At 38.4% G+C, this 16,562-nt stretch overlaps 2 protein-coding genes across 6 annotated transcripts; one reads left to right on the forward strand and one right to left on the reverse strand.

Moving 5' to 3' along the window:
* The first annotated feature begins 219 nt into the window (after nucleotides 1–219).
* On the forward strand, nucleotides 220–7,577 carry LOC131328786 (uncharacterized). Of its 3 annotated transcripts, none has more exons than XM_058361689.1 (7): nucleotides 220–748; nucleotides 1,370–1,515; nucleotides 2,092–2,260; nucleotides 2,517–2,615; nucleotides 4,552–4,634; nucleotides 4,755–4,886; nucleotides 5,496–6,023. In XM_058361689.1, coding segments are annotated over exons 1-7 (1,071 nt in total). In that variant the 5' UTR covers nucleotides 220–307; the 3' UTR covers nucleotides 5,497–6,023. The 3 variants fall into 3 exon arrangements, with proteins under 3 accessions (XP_058217672.1, XP_058217670.1, XP_058217671.1); XM_058361687.1 differs by lacking the exon at nucleotides 5,496–6,023 and adding an exon at nucleotides 6,435–7,577 and having other exon boundaries at nucleotides 221–748; XM_058361688.1 differs by having other exon boundaries at nucleotides 221–748; nucleotides 5,751–6,023.
* Nucleotides 7,267–14,904, reverse strand: LOC131328785 (long chain acyl-CoA synthetase 8). 3 transcript variants are annotated; one of them, XM_058361686.1, is made up of 12 exons: nucleotides 14,797–14,904; nucleotides 12,701–13,302; nucleotides 12,537–12,617; nucleotides 12,124–12,396; nucleotides 11,881–12,012; nucleotides 11,627–11,800; nucleotides 11,270–11,499; nucleotides 9,922–10,039; nucleotides 8,866–8,997; nucleotides 8,656–8,790; nucleotides 8,332–8,538; nucleotides 7,267–7,579 (listed from the first exon to the last, which is right to left on the reverse strand). In XM_058361686.1, the coding sequence occupies exons 2-12, from the start codon at nucleotides 13,211–13,213 to the stop codon at nucleotides 7,415–7,417; spliced, it is 2,160 nt and encodes a 719-aa protein (XP_058217669.1). In that variant the 5' UTR covers nucleotides 13,214–13,302; nucleotides 14,797–14,904; the 3' UTR covers nucleotides 7,267–7,414. The 3 variants fall into 3 exon arrangements, 2 of the variants coding, with proteins under 2 accessions (XP_058217669.1, XP_058217668.1); XM_058361685.1 differs by lacking the exon at nucleotides 14,797–14,904 and adding an exon at nucleotides 14,632–14,655; XR_009200508.1 differs by having other exon boundaries at nucleotides 7,536–8,154; nucleotides 8,236–8,538.
* Between the last annotated feature and the right edge of the window lie 1,658 nt (nucleotides 14,905–16,562).

Here is a 16,562-nt window from a genome sequence, read left to right on the forward strand (position 1 = left end):
GTGAAATGTCATTAGCTAAAAGTAGAGTATCAAAATCGCTCTCTTTTCTGTTAATGTTAAAAAGTTTAATTGCATATATATGACTTGTACCATGTATAAAAAATATGACCTTCTAAATGCTCTAAAATTTTGACATTAAAAAGGATTGACATTGTCATTTTTCAAAAATATGACATGGGATTGTAAAATCCCGATATTTATCATTAACAGAGAAATGGGATTTTATGATAACAAAAAAAATGAAGAACAGAGAATTGGGGTGGAGATTCTCCAATACAGAAGACAATTCCGGGAGGGAGAGACAGAGATGCACACTCTGCACCTTTATCCTCTCGGTGTATATTTCTATTCCCATTCAAGAAAGAAGAACATGTTAGCCAACACGAGCCTCATCTCCTGCAACTTTTCCTTCCCGCTAAAAATTAGCACTGAAGTCAGAATCCCAACCCAAAACCCAAATTGGAAAACCTCAATTCCTTCAAGGTTTCTTGGACTTGACAGTCAGAGAATCACTATCTCCAATTTCCACAAAAAGGGTGTGTTGCAAACATGTCGGAGTTCTATCAACACTGAAAATTCACAAGACCCAGTTGTGGATAAAGAAGCCTCTTTGGAGAGTGAGGTTGTTGGCAATGGGAGTAGTAATCCTGGTGGGGAGGGTGGGGACTGGACGACATCGTTTTTGCTTTTCTTGCTGTGGGCTGGACTCATGTACTATATCTTTAACCTCACCCCCAACCAGACCCCGGTAATCATTTTGTTATTATTATTATTATTTCTTTTTTTTTCTGTTTCTTGGTTCATTTGACATGGGTTTTGGTTTGTTTGCATTTCTTCACTAATTATCAGTTCTATTTTGATTCTCAATGGTGTTTGTCTATTGGTTACATTATTTTGTCTTTTACGTTCTGGTTGCTGATGGTTTAACACAAAGGGATCTTGGTGATACATTATGGGAAAAAATGTTTTTTTGTTTGTGAACAGTTGTACACTTTTGCTCCCGAAAACCTAGACTTGTGGTAAGAAGGTGCCAGTTGACCGGCTATGTGGTTAGCTTGCAGTTTCGTAACAGTGAATCACTCTTTGTGCACGCTTTATGGTGCTCACAGAATCTCTTAAATAGGTAGTATTTACATAAAAACCATGTGACAACTACAAGTATAACCTAGAAGAACACTTTTAGTGAGCAACCTTTGGAAAGTTCGGTAGCAAACAGCCTCTTGTAACAAAATTTCGGTATCTATACATGTAGGTGTATTTGGGCGCACTCAAGGCTAAATGAAAAGTTCCTTGTTCAGATTTTGTTACAATTCTGTTAAGTGGCTATAACCTCAAGACTCATACTGGATTGACTTTTGGATATTTACAGTCAAGGGATGAATATTTCTTGAGAAAGCTTCTGAATTTGAAGGGGGATGATGGTTTCCGAATGAATGAAGTGCTTGTTTCACTGTGGTACATCATGGGTTTGTGGCCTTTAGCTTATAGTATGTTGCTGCTTCCGACATCTAGAAGGTACAATCGTTTCCCAATCTTTCCTTTGTTTAAATCATGCCCCCAGCCTCCCCTTCCCCTTCCCCTTCGCGCATGCTGTACTGCTTGAAGTTAGTTTCTCTGTTTAAGGATGTTTACATTAGTAAACTTTGTTGTTTTACAAGAATTTATTATATTTGATTTAGCGAGCTACATAGAGTAAATTTTGGAGAGAGCATGTAGCGAAGCCACACACCATTACAGCTTTTGGGTTTGCATTTTCCTCAATACTTGAATGTCTTTCTAATAGGGTGAGTCATAAGGGTTGTAAAACAAAAAATATGTCCCTATCATTTTTGTTTGGTAGATTTGTCCTAGGAACTTTCCTTCTTCTTATTCTTTACCAATCGGGGGTGTTCCCCACCCCCCCTGCCCCCATCTTTTTGTACATCAAACTTCCAAAATGGCCCAAGTGTCGGGTTGCATGATGTACATAGCAGTTGCAGTTACTAGGGCGATGGCGGATAGCGATCTGTTATACCTACATTTTTATGTTCCCATTTTCTGAATACTGAGGAGTTTTAAGAAATTTTATTGAAGAAATCGTTGATTCTACAGCTCAAAAAGTAAAATTCCGGTCTGGCCATTCCTCATACTTTCATGCTTTGGCGGTGCATATGCTCTTCTTCCTTACTTTGTTCTTTGGAGACCACCACCTCCGCCTATTGAAGAAACTGAACTCAGCAGATGGCCTCTAAATTTTCTGGAATCGAAGTTAACTGCTGGGGTAAGAAATAGTTTTACTCTGTCAAAATTAGCACTTCCCCATTATGACTTATGAGGATTCTTTCAGTTGCTCTCACACAGTGGGGGTTATACTTGAAATAGCTTCTGGACAAACTCTAGATTGCATATTTGAAGTTGTTCTTCGTCCTATTGTTTTACCAAGCCTTTGTCCTGTTTCATCCAATCTAAGATAGGCATATACATTTCGTCTGATCAGCAAATTTAATTACTTGGAAACTTTACCAACTGTGCACCAGGTATCACTTGCTGCTGGACTTGGACTTATTATTTATGCAGGTTTAGCAAATGGGGAAGACTGGAAGGAGTTTTTCCAGTACTTTAAGGAGAGCAAATTTGTAAGTGCTTCTATCCTTCATGTGTGCGTCTCTAAGGGAGCATGTGCATGGTCAAGATACTTTTTATGACATCGATTTTGTGAAGGATTATGGTTGTTCATGCAAGTATACCATATAATCCTACCATTGGATATCATCTCTAGTTGTGCAGCACTTGTGCTCAATGGTTGGACAACCTGTGTCAGTTTAGTGTCTAGATTTTAAGTGTTTGGCAACCCATTTTTTGCCTTTTGCTTTTCCACTTTTCACATTATGGGTGTTTGGATGGTCCATTTGAGAACACATTTTTGGAGAATGAGTTATCAGTTTTTTAGTTTAGAGGGCAGAAGTGAGAAAGAGGCTGAGAGGTACTTTTGCATTCTTGGATTTTCTCATTCTCCCACATGGTGTATAAAATGACCATATTACCCTCCGTTGTTATGGGAAAATCCTAATGTATTGTTTTAATCCTTTTCCACATACCCGGTTGTAATCCTCATATAAGTTTAAACATGCCCCAGTGTTAACGCATACTTTAATCATATCATTCACAGCCTATAGCAAAAAATAAAGGGCAAATTTTCGTAGTCGTCTCTCTAATTTTACGATCGTCTCAATTTCATCCCTCTAGTTTCAATTGTCTCAATTTCGTCCATGTAGTTTGTTTTACGTTCCAAATTGGTAAAATCGTTAACACCGTTAATGAAACTAACGGAAAAAATATTATTAAAAAATTAAGTACTCCAATTTTCAATCCAGTTGAACCGGTGCGAAGATCTTATTTTTTTGAACATTTTTATCCTAGATGGTCGTAATGAATTTTTGGCTCTAAGGCCTTTCAATGAGCACCCGAAGACTCCTTATTTAGTTTCAGGGCTTTCTTAGGGTGTTCATTGAAAGGCCTTAGAGCCAAAAATCCATTATAACCATCTAAGATTAAATGATCAGAAAAATAAGATCTTCGCACCTGTTCAACCAGATTGAAAATTAGAGCACTTAATTTTTTAATCAAATTTTTTCCATTAGTTTCATTAACGGTGTTAACGATTTTACCAATTTGGAACGTAAAACAAACTACAGGGACGAAACTGAGACAATTGAAACTAGAGGGACGAAATTGAGACAACCGTAAAACTAGAGGGATGACTACAAAAATTTGCCCAAAAATAAATAAATAAATAAAAAGAAAAGAATACCATGGGTAATATTTTTAATCATTCTTCCTAATTAGCAAAAAAAAAAACATGGAGACTTTTAAATATGGGATATAAGTATTTGTTAAGTGGAAGAACCGAACATTATTTCACACTATAATATTAAAAATACGAACATTATTTATACACATTACAATACAGAATAATAAAGAACCAAGGGCAACATAGTAAAAAATCAACTCATAATTCATTTTCATTACATATATCCCAAACACTACTCCAGTTGTAAAATGCATTCTGCATATATCATCCAAACACTCTACCAGATTCAAAAATACATTCTGACCATAATTCAAAAAGCTAAAAAGCCAAAAAGTAGGCTCTCAAACACCCTTAAAAGTGTGCCTTCTAGATCTTTATTGTATATCCCTCACATACTGCCCTAGCAAAATTCTTGACATTTTAAGGATATCACTGATTTTCAACTGACGTGACCCTTCTTCGAGACCATAGGTCCCAAAAATTACAATATACATGGAGAGAAACCTTGCTCTCTTGCGATGAAGCACATGGGTAAACGAGGAAGTTCCAGCAAGTTTAGCGGATAGTTATGTGATGTGTTTTGGTTTATGTTGAATGAGTATAATAAACTTTCATTTAGATGGGACTATTACTTGAAACTGTAAATCCCTTGCGAGTTCAGTTCATTTGATGTGTGCGTGCACCTCTGATGCTTACACTTATCTGATCATGTCCTTTGGTCTAACTTGGTACTTACTACTGAGCCATTTCCTATGCTGCAGATCCACGCCACCTGCATTGATTTTACCCTGCTAGCTACTTTTGCTCCTTTTTGGGTTTACAATGATATGACTGCTCGGAAATGGTAAGCTTTTAGTGACAAGTACATGTTATGCTGCTTCTTTTTTTCTTTTTTCTTTTTGCAAATTAAGATCTCATTGGGGATTTGTGAAGAATCATCTTTCACGTATTTGTTCTTTTGCAGGTATGACAAAGGCTCTTGGTTGGTTCCTGTGTCATTGATTCCATTCTTGGGTCCCAGTTTGTATCTTCTCCTGAGGCCTTCGTTACCGGCAGTTCCTGTTTCATTGAGCCCTACTTCTTCAGAAGAGAACTAGTATGTTAATTCTTTCTTTAGTTCTTGCTTCTGGGTTTTCATTTCTTAATCCAAAGAGGTAGCAAGGCAGTCATGCCCAAGCTGACCACGGCAGAAGATGAATAGGAAATTGTCAAATCCCATTCTTACACACACATATTAGCAATGAAATTTCAAGTAATACGTGCTTAGAAGCTCCTCCATTCTTCCCTTTCAGTGGATGTGGTTGCACAAAATGACAAGTAATTTACCTGAATTCTCTTTCAGTTAAACATTTATAATAAGATTCACAAAGCTTGCTATAATAAGATTCACAAAGCTTGCTATATGCCTAGAACAGTGAAAATTTGCTTCTGGTTTAGCCCTTCTTCTGTTTGGCCACACTGTTGGAAAAACTGATACACTTTTCATGCAAGTACACAACATATGTCCCTGTTATATTTTCTAGTTCTTTATTTCCTTCCATTCTTTTATGGGGTCAGTACCCTAGTTGGTCATCGAATAGTGAGAGCATCTTTACAAGGGTGTTTGGAATTTCGTCCCTTATCAATTCCTGGATGCATGTAATCCTCATTCTCTTGAGATTGTTACTCCTATAACTTATCTGCAAGAATTATCTGATATTGGTAGGACATGGGGGATATCTGTATAGGTAGTCTCCTCCTAAGTCTTAGCACGAAGTTTGGGTTGAAGTAGTTTGAGCTCTTCAATCATAAGATCTGCAAATTGATTGGCGGCTAATTTCTAAAGTCTCTTCACAACTTTCTGGGAAGATTCTATATATTCCACATTGCCCTTGAATATCTTGAATCATGTCTCCCCTTCTGTGGCATCCTCATATGCAAGTCCATAATGAGCCATCCATTGCTCTGCTTCCATAAACAGATGCATCTTGTGGAGAGCGAGATGTGGCTTGACCCAAAGTGAATAGTGAAACCAAGCAAATGTGTTGGTACTTGTTTGTGGAAGCCATTGTACTTACTAGCAGATGGGGTCTACGGTTTTTAGGAGATGAGAGGAACATGGTAATGATCAGCTTTGTATGGACCGAAATCTGTCCAACATTACTAAAGTTTGATTTTGTTTGGAAATCACTGCTCTACTACTTTCCTGATAACTTGCTCTGATACGGACGTGCCTGAATCAGCTGATTTGTTTGCGAACTCTTGCCTCCTTCATTCATATTTGCCTCCTCTTTACATATCTATTACTGCTATTTAGTTGTTGCTCAGTTGATGAATTTTTGTGGTCTGGGATTGAGACCTTTTGGAGTATATGCTCTCACCATGCCATTTTATTCATCCTGATAAGCGCTTCAGAAAGACAAAAACATTTGTTATGCAAGGCAGGGATTTCATTTTAATTTTTGACAAAATGGCCACATATTAAGAAGGGTTCGAGTGAGGGCTGTGCTTGTATTGAGTGGCACAGATCATAAATATAATTACTCTAAGCTTCTGAAAACTACAATCAGATATGCCCAGTTTATTTGAAAGCTAAAGATGGGCTATTAGACACACCTTCTCTTTGTCTGTCCTTATTCCATGGCCACCTGGTGTTCCGTTTCAGGTCTATGCATTGTTTCTCAGTCTCGGTAAGAGTGAAGAAATGATATGGATACTTGGTAAGTTCAGTAGCAAAAGAATTCCAGAATAGAGTGAGAAAGATTCCTTGGGCAGTCATTATTTAGTACATTGGAAAGAAAGAAATTACAGTTTTTGTAAGGCAGTGTTTGGTCAAGGATTTGTCTGACGGAAAAGAAAACGCAAGTTCGTTCTCAAAACACACTGAAGGTACATTTCCCACTCTTGTTACTCAATGAATCCCTCCACGAATCCTTGATCCGATCAAAGCCTAAAGGTATCCATAGAATCCTTCACCCTTTCAGCCTTAATGGATCCAAACACTCTCACTCCAGATCTGTCAAGGCCTCTGCGCTTTATGTCTTAGTTTCTAGGAATTGGTTTATTCCCCCTTTTTGTCATTGAGCATCAATATTCAATGGCAGTCTTGTTTTATGAGCGGAAAATGCCAATAGAGTTGTCTTAATATTGATTTTAGGGGGGGAAACATCGTTGAAGCCTTGTGACAACATCTGAACGAGTTTTCACCATGCAGTGAATATATTAGTGGTGCTTAGTTCAACAATGTGATGTTTGTGTTTGTCCCAAAACGCAAACCAGAAACAAAACCAACAATAATGATCTCAAACACCTGGTAGAAGCAACAGATGCACTGATGTCTCTATTCATCACAACTTCACAAGCGGAAAATATTGCATTTTTTTTTCTTTGATTGGAAATTGCATTTTTTTTTCTTTGATTAGAAATTGCATTAAGCCCATCAATTCTCGCTTGTAACTAGTTAATTCTCTATACAAAAAAAAAAAGACCACTTAATATGAAAACAATAGCAGATCAACCCAAAAAAACTTGAGGAAACATGGCGATAATCAGTGATGGAGTTTCAATGTGTTTAAAAACCATGACAATATACATAATCAGAAAGAAGGCATAACAGGGGCGACTGTGTAATTGATGAAAAGCGCTTCACTCGTATAGTTTCTGCAACTCATCTTTGAACTTGGCCTTCAGTTGTTCCCTCTTCAATTTGAGGGCAGCAGTAACCAATCCCGACTCGGGTGTCCAGGGGTCCGGCATCAACTTGATCTTTGATGGAATTTCAAACTTTTCTAGTTTTGCATCTTTCCCCACCTGCATATTACCATACACATGAATAAAGTGCTCAAAACTCATAACAAGGTCAATCTTTGACATCTAATTATACGAATAAAATTTAGTAGCTATTAGTATTTTGAGCCGTAAAATTCCTAACAAGCCCCCTTTCCAAGTATACCTGTTTTAGTAATCCAATAAAAAGAGTAAACTGTTATGGCAATGCATAGAGGCACACAGGTTACGGATGCATAAAGGTATATTGCAGAAGCAGAAATGGAAACGTAGATTCACCGTGGGATAATCAAGTTCAATAAGTTGTGTAGTTCAAAAAAGCTCGACAAGTCGAAGAAAAAAAAGACGGAATGTATACATAACAATAAGAGGTATTAGTGACGAAATGGTTGTAATGATGTACTAATTTTAGTAATAAATGACAGGCATCCTGTTTTATGGAGAACCCCAACCAACCAAATTGAGCCTTAGGCCTCAATAATTGGGGTCATCTATATGAATTTGTTTCTTCATCTTTTCTAAAACTCAATCCCGGGGAAAGAAAAAAAAAATTTACCCCATTGGTCTTTAAGATAAAATATTAGATGTCTGGACTTGTACTCCAAAGTCCAAACATAAGTCTGCATTTTCTGGTTGGTCAAAAAAAAAAGAAGTCAAAACATAAGTAGTAACGACAACACTTCTAATTTTATGAATCCACTGACAGTTGATATGTAAACTTGGCTACTATAATATTGCTACGAAATATCAGCCGTCAAACGTAAAAGGAAACAAACCTTCGAAAGAGATTGCTGGATCTCTTTTACAGCTTCCACTTTGTTACACAAATCGGGAAAACCTTCGTAACTGATGCCAGATTCTTTGGCCCATTTCTCAAGGGCCTGCTTTATGGGGACGACTAGAGCTACACAGAAGTTGTGGAAAGGATCTACATATACCATGATATTGTCTACATAGTTGTTTGTCATCAAAGCTGCTTCAACCTACAGTAAAGCATGATAAAGGCATAAAGCACAGGGCCGAAAACCGCAAACAACCAATCGAATAAAAACGAAAGATAAGGTAAATCGACAGTTAATTGGGGGCAATTGTTTGCACACCTTGCCAAGGGAGACGTACTCTCCATGTTGAAGTTTGACTATATCCTTCTTTCTGTCAATAACTTCAAGGCATCCATCAGGGTGAAATCGTCCAATGTCACCAGTATAGAACCAGTGCATGCCCTTCTCATCAACCTGTATTCAAAAAGAGGATTAGAGGCATGCAGTTTCAAGATTGCAGTCATGGCGTCTGCAGTCTGAAGTACTTACCTTGAACACCTCTTTTGTTTTTGCTTCATTGTTGAAGTACCCAGCAGTGACAGTAGCGCCTCCTACTACAACCTCTCCTCGAGGCATTGGGGTGTCAGATGTCGTGTACCCACCTTCTTCCCAAGAAACAAGCTGCAATGAAGTGAAATGTATCTTTTTAAAAGGTTGTTCTGCGGAGGTTTGAAGGGATAGCCATAATAGGCTGGGGAGTAAGGTCAAATTCTTGTACTTCCTATCCAGGATTTTAAGAAAGACCTTTAAAACCGCGAGCAAGACTATAAGCGTATGCGATAATGTTACATGTGGATGTGGATGGAACTTGACATGGGAACACATAGGACCTGAAATCTAAAATACAGTTTTTTTTTACGAGTGCTTTAAACAAATAGTTACAGTGTGTATCAAAAGTTTCATGGTGATGATTCATGGCACACTGCCAACTTACGGGTTCAATTGTTATGGAAAACACATATACACGTATGGAAAACACATATACACGTATCCACACCCCTCTCCTTTCTCTCGATTCTCCCTCAGTAAATTATGAAGCATTATTATTACAATGATTCAACCATAACATGCTGCCATTGTGGTATTAGAAAGGCTGACAAGATATACAAGCAGATACATACAATGGCTATCGTCTCTATGAGGACTGTCACATTACAGTACTTGTGACTAGCCAACCATGAAAGTAGGTGTGAATTGAGAATCTTATCCAATAGACACATGCTAGTTTTTGCGTGATTAGTAAGCAGCCCTTTAAAACGTATGACGACACGATAATGGTCGCAGAAATCAGAGTACAGTGTACACTTGTGCTCTTGTAACCAGGTTTCCAATACTTCACCTCTATCAATGACTAGTCCACATAACTACCACTAGCGTTACTAGCGTACTGCATTAAACTTTCATTTCCAGGAGTTACCTACTCTTGATATTCAGTTTTTTGACAACGGTACAAACTCCAATTGACATAAACCCTAAATCGAGGAAAAGATTGTAGTTTTCTATCCTAAAAAATGCATCCTTTCTGACCGACAGAACATGAAGTACCTTGATGTAGCAACAAGGAAGTGGCGGACCAACACGCCCAACTGAAGTGTCATCCGCCTCGCTAAAAGCAGCTCCAGCACACGTTTCTGTGAGGCCATATCCTTGACCAATAGGAGCCCTGAGTAAATATCATGCACCACAAAACCAACAATAAATGCACAGTCAAAAAAACAATAAATGCATGTGTCCCTAAACTAAATAGAACACTTGTATGTGTTTATGTATATTAGCAAGCTATACAGAAAAAAACATAAGACTCAGATCTTGAATAGCTTGATATGCATTATTAGTCTCATTTCCTAACAGCTTGAGCTTTGGGACTACTGGTAACTTAGTAGTGTGACAAGGGTAATGCATGCCCTGAAAATGCTTGTTTGTTCCTTAGGTGTCCCTCCTTACGTTTCTAGTTATTCCCCTTTTCTTTTTTATGCATCTTTTTTCAAGTCCAACTAGAGATCTTACTGTTAGCCATGTTTTACACCACGATAGTGAGAATCAAACTTAAGTATGATGGTCCTTCACTTCAATCTCCAGCATTCCAACCATCACTTGTAATTATCCACAAGAAGACAATCAACTAGTTTACCTTTGAGCCATCAATTCCTAGTGTTCAAGATTCACTCTGAAAATAATGTGACCAGCCAGCAAAGGTTTAAAAACAAACATCATCTGACATCACCATGTTGGACAAAACCGAGGAAATCCAAGACATCATGCAAAATCCTCTGTAGCACCACAATGTTCCAACTTCTTAACCTACCGAGGAAATCCAGATATCATGCAAAACCTTCTGCAGCACCACAAAATTACAACTCCCGACTCTTTGCATATAGGCATGATGCATCTTCACCTGTCTCTTTATAAATGGAGATTCTGCAGTTTGTTTACGAACTAAACCATACAACTTAGTCGACATCTTTTTTCTACCCTGGTGACTTCAACTATCACAGAAGAGTGACTAACTTCTTTAACACTGTTCTTAGACTCCAAGACCTCCTCATAATGGCATATGGTACAACACATTGTCCTGGCATGACATCAGAAATTCAGACAACAAAAGAATACAGGAGATAGGATTCCGTTAGACTGAGCTCCTAATAGCTTGACTAAAGTTAAGGCTCACAAAATGATCCTCAAAGTTATCTGTCTCAAGCGTTTCATCTTGATCAACAAACTAACTATATTAGGAGAGAGGACCAACAAATGATTCAATCTCATGACTCATACAAGAAGTGAAGAAACTTCCAGAAGTGTCAGCGTAGCACATTTTGTTCCTACTACCGGGAAGGCGATTCAGGAAAATGGGTTATTCTATTGGATTTGTATCAATTTATGGCAGAACAGTTACCCCATGCAGATGTTGATAAATCGTTGTGTATCACCGGATAGAGGAGCTCCACCACAAAGCATCATCCGGATGTTCCCCCCAAGTACAGAACGTATCTTTTTGAAAATGATGACATCCCAGAGTAATCTCTCTACTCCCCAGGCTCCAAGCCAGCTGCCTTCTATAGCAGCCAGCTGACGCTTGTATCCAAAACTGAAAAGTTTCTTAGCAAAACCTCCCTTTTCCTCAACCTGCGATTATAACAAAAAAAAAAAGGAGAGCTAATTCATCATCATATATATCCAATACAGGAAAATGCACCAAAGTAATGCAGTAACTATTAAAGATGAAAGAATAAATTGTCATTCCTGCTCAAACCTTCTTTGAAACTCCATCTCGAACACGATCTAAAATTGCTGGAACTGCAGTCATAAGTGTGGGCCCTAACGCAGATGCATCTCCCTTGGTTCCCTTCTTGATTTTGTTAGAAGTGTCTGTTAATGTCATTGCCGAACCATAACCAATGGCAACACCTGCAGCAGTCATGACAATCTGCACGACCACAATGTTTCAACAATTGCATTAGTAATCACTATTCATCCCACGAAACAAAAGTTCATGCATGATAGTACCTCAGCCTCCAATTCAAAAACATGAGCCAGAGGCAAGTATGCCAAGAAAACATCATTGCTTCCCAGGTTTGGAATCACTGGCATAACTGCAGCAGCAGTGGCTACAAGGTTACCGTGGGTCATCATAACTCCCTGCATCACCACAATAAAATTATACGCTAGAGTTCTGGCATTGGTAGAACAAAGGGACAACACATGCTCACAACATTTAAAAAAGACCGTGAACTAACAGTTAGATCATACCTTTGGTAGACCTGTACTACCACTTGTATACATGATAACTGCAATATCCTTCTTGATAGGTAGTCTTGGAAGAACAGGACTTCTTTTCCCCGATTTTTCCACCTCAGAAAAAGGAGTAACCTTCCAAGTGCTCAGATTTCCAGATGAGTTTAAGTCCCCTCCAGTGTCATCATCTTCAAAATAAATGATGTTCTTTAGAGTTTCTAGGCTCGAGCTTATTGCAGCCAACTTCTTCAATTGCTTAGAATCGCAAATCACAGTTGATACTTGGGTCTGCAGGATTTATGCAATAAGTCAATATTATAACATTGCAAGTACAATAGCATCTGCCAGCAAGCCGTCTAAATTCTCTCCTAATAGCAAGGAAATGGGGATGGGTTCAAGAATGGCTCCATGAACATTTGTCTTCCTACCTCATTGAGTGAGTGGATCAGGGCACCCTCGCCTAGAGAAGCATAAATTGTAATTATCGTAATGTTCTGCCGGAAGCAACCCTGAAACATGAATACGAGTGTCATCTCCTCCCCAGTAAAACATATAAGTGGAAATTGTACGAGGAGATGATTGGCAAGGTAACCTGAAAGGCAAGTAACCACTCCGCCCGAGTCTCAGAGAAAATGGCAACACGAGTATCCACATCATGACCTAAATTCACAATTCCTGATGCAAAATTGCAAGTGCGTTCAAAGGCCTGCTCATATGTCTCCCATTGATATTCTCCTAGGTGTAGCTTCTCAAACTTCCTGCCATCACTTGCAGTAACAAAGTCCCTACTAATTAGCTTTCTCGTTCCAAGAAATCGTTCCCTTGAATGCTTCTTACAAGACTGCTCAAAAAGAGCTGCCACAGTAGTGGCTCCTTCCCAAGGAACTTCAACCAATTTGGCGAATCTAGAATTGCGCATTGCAAAACCAGCCTCACCACCAACCTGTACAGGAACCCCTCTCTGTTTCGCCTTTTTCTTCCCCACAAGTATCACAGACAGAAAAAAAGGCACGGCTATGGCTACAAGGACAGCACCAACCATTCCATATGAGCCTTGGCCTTTGAAAATAGAAGAATAGACGCGGTCATCCATTTTTTCCATCATCGGTGAGTTTGTAATACTTCCCTCAGATTCCCCTATTGAATATGACTATATCTGAAAACTAGCATTCCTCTTTTGAAACAGACACGCTCCTGAGATGGATTTGAAGAAATACTGTAATTCAATACCATCAATGATGATCTACGCATGAAAAAAGATAGTTGTGTTTGAATATTACATCATTTGAAAGAAACTACTAACCAACCTCCCACTTTTAGTTCGATGATTAGCAGAAACTCAGTCATGGAATGAAATTGGACTTGGGACCTTAGAATGCTAAATTAATTTGTTGTAGACTTGTTTTTTACCTTTTTCTTCACGCCTAAACTTTAGATAGGCAATTTTATGAGCTAAAGTGGAAGTCAGTGCAAACTTATAATGCACTAAATCTGGTAAACGAACAGTGGGGGTTGAAAGAATCAATTTTTTGTTATTAGTATTCTCTTTCGGTGTTTTCTTTTCTCTTTTTTTTTCTGCTCTAATTATGATCAGATAAGACTGCCTTCCTAGTACAGCTATCATTTTGTGGAACCATAAAATCAGAAGATGCATCCATGAGAAATTATTGGCACTTGATCGTGTGCATGAACAACCTATTTATCCTGGTCATATACATCATGATGAATCTAACCAGACCTACATTACCTTCACTCATTGAGAAACTACCAAAAAAAAAAAATATTTCAAAAGCAATTAAGCAGATAAAGAAAGAAAGAAGTAACAATACAAACTTATTTATATCTCATCGAATTAAATTAGATTTCTTACTTGTCTGTTTTTGCCATTTCCTTGTACTACAAAACTGACATGGTGTATATATATATATAGTAGTATATAGATTTTTTAACTCAGATGCCTAGACCAGCTTACACACACCTCAACTAATCATAGGTCCAATCCCACCATCCCCCAGAGGAAGTCCAATTAAAGCCACAACAAAGCCATGTATGAACTGGCCATAAAGGAGGCGATAGCACATGAGAGATTTTGAACCTGAGACCTTAGGATGGAGCAAACGCCCAAGTCCACCACGCCAACCCCTTGGGGTTCTAGCATGGTATGCTTCAAACTCAAAATCCCAAAAAGTATGAACTCCTCATTCACTTACACCCGGTTCTAGTTGTAAGAGAGCGGGAAAAGAAACTAAGCAAAGAGATAAGAAGACAAACAACCATGTCGTAAAACATGCAAATCGATTCGCATTTTTGCGTCGAATTTCACCAGTTACCGCGATAATTCATCATCACAGGGATATTAATATATTATGTTCAGCAACACACAAAAAAATACTACTTGGCAACTAAGACGTGATCGCGATCACGAATTCACCACGACGATCAAGCCAAACCGAAACAAAAAAAAAAGTCTCATCATCCAGAAACCCGTTCTAAGCCCTAGGAATCACGCTACAGTAAACTCACCACGCAACAACCAAATCAGCTATATAAACAAACTCCCACATAAGAAAAGAAACTGAAAACGAAAAATGGCGCCGTTTCCTTTCTACGGAAAAGAATTGTTCGAGAAATCATTCTGTCGATGAATGAATCGAATTTCGTTACAAGGTCAAAGATCGGATCGTTTACCTGGAGAGAGAGAGAGAGAGAGAGAGAAGGAGCAATGTTGGCGTGCGAAGTATAACTGTATTTGTTGAAGAATCGAGAAGAATACTCGTATATATACGGGGGGACAGGATTGGTCGACGAGATTTGAAAACGGGCCACTTGGACGTTTTTCTTTGATCGTCAAGGACGTTATTGACTACGACTTTCGAGCTGGAATGAGGAGGGGCCGTTTCGGTATTACGTTTCCGACAGTATAACTGATGTCTTAACTTCCGTATACGTATACGGGATACGAGTGGTGGGCTTGGTAGAAATGGCACGTGTTGGCTTGCCTTGAGGAGTCAACACAAAACCAAATTAGTTAATTTATTAAAATTTGTAATTTTGCAAATCAGATAAAAGATTCAGATCACCAATAAATGAACGGAGGGACCCGTAATGATGGTGGTAGAAAAGTGACAAGTGAAAACTAGGGGTATGCACGGGTCGGACGGGTCGGGTTCGGTTCCTAATCCGAACTGAAGGAGTGGGGGTAACTGTCCGCGTGCCCGATTTTTTGGTCGGGTCGGGTCGGGTCCGACCAAAACCAAAGTAAACTATATGAATTTATTGCCGTTTTGGTCGGGTCAGGTAAGGAAAAACAGCACCCCGAACCGAAAACTGATTTTTTTGGAAAAATGTTCCCGACCGAACCACATGTTCGGGCCCCGCCCGAAACCCTTCGAGTCAGGTCGGGTCCGTCGGGGCTCGATTTTTTTGCACACCCCTACTGAAAACCCATAGTTTCTGTTGCCGGCAAAAGTAATTTTATCTCAAATACTCTAGAAAACATTAAACCCAAATGAAAAAGGGTAAAATATGAACATATGCTGCTACGCTCTTTTTTGGCTCCGTTCCGCTAAGGTTCATATTTTTTAAGTACTTATTTTTTGAATTTTCGCTTTACAAAATATGTCATTCTCTCACAATATATCGCATTTAATTGCCATACAAAATGTGTTGACTTGGTCCTCCCAATTGTGTGTAGAGGATTATTTCCCCTTAGTGTCGGCAGTGGCTTGGCCGCTTGGCCACTAGTGTCGGCAACCTTCGTGTAGCCATTAGCTTTGATTGAAGCCTTGACCGATGGCTGTTTCCAAAATGGAGGAAGGAGGTCTGGTAGAGGCGATTGTCAACAGTAAGAATTTTAAAAAAATATAATTATTATATATTAAAAAATAAAATTATTCTCAACTTATATAAACTCGTCATTGTTAGATTTTTTTACTTATTTTTTTGCTATATGCTATACTAGTTCTAAATTCTAAAATTTTTTTTTTAAAGAAAGGAGACTCAAAATAGTACTAAAGTGAAATAATATAAAGGATGAGGTCTAATTAAAAAAAAAACTCCACACTTTAACATAAAATAGCTCAATCTAAAAAATTAAACAAGTTAACCAAAATAGTCGGCGCTGCGCACGACTCAGCAGTAGTGGATTTCTCGTTTAGTGGACTTCCAGATTTCCAAATTTCCAATTTCAGCACGGTGTAAAAAATCATTTATTGTTAGGCATTTTGTGTGAATTTCTCAAACTTCATTGGGGAAAGGTCAATTTTCTTCAATTTTTGAATATTCAATTGAAGTTAGAGAAATTATTGAATGTTTTGAATCCCTTATTGAGCAATAGATGTAACAACTCGCGTCAGCTCACCTGCTAACCCTTAGCCTAATCACATGACTCAAAAGGTTAACCTCAAGTTAATAGTAGTTGGTCGACCTCTACTTATATACCATGTTACTTTTCA

The sequence above is a fragment of the Rhododendron vialii genome, chromosome 6a, assembly GCF_030253575.1.
Source record: "Rhododendron vialii isolate Sample 1 chromosome 6a, ASM3025357v1".
Classification (NCBI taxonomy): Eukaryota; Viridiplantae; Streptophyta; class Magnoliopsida; order Ericales; family Ericaceae; genus Rhododendron; species Rhododendron vialii.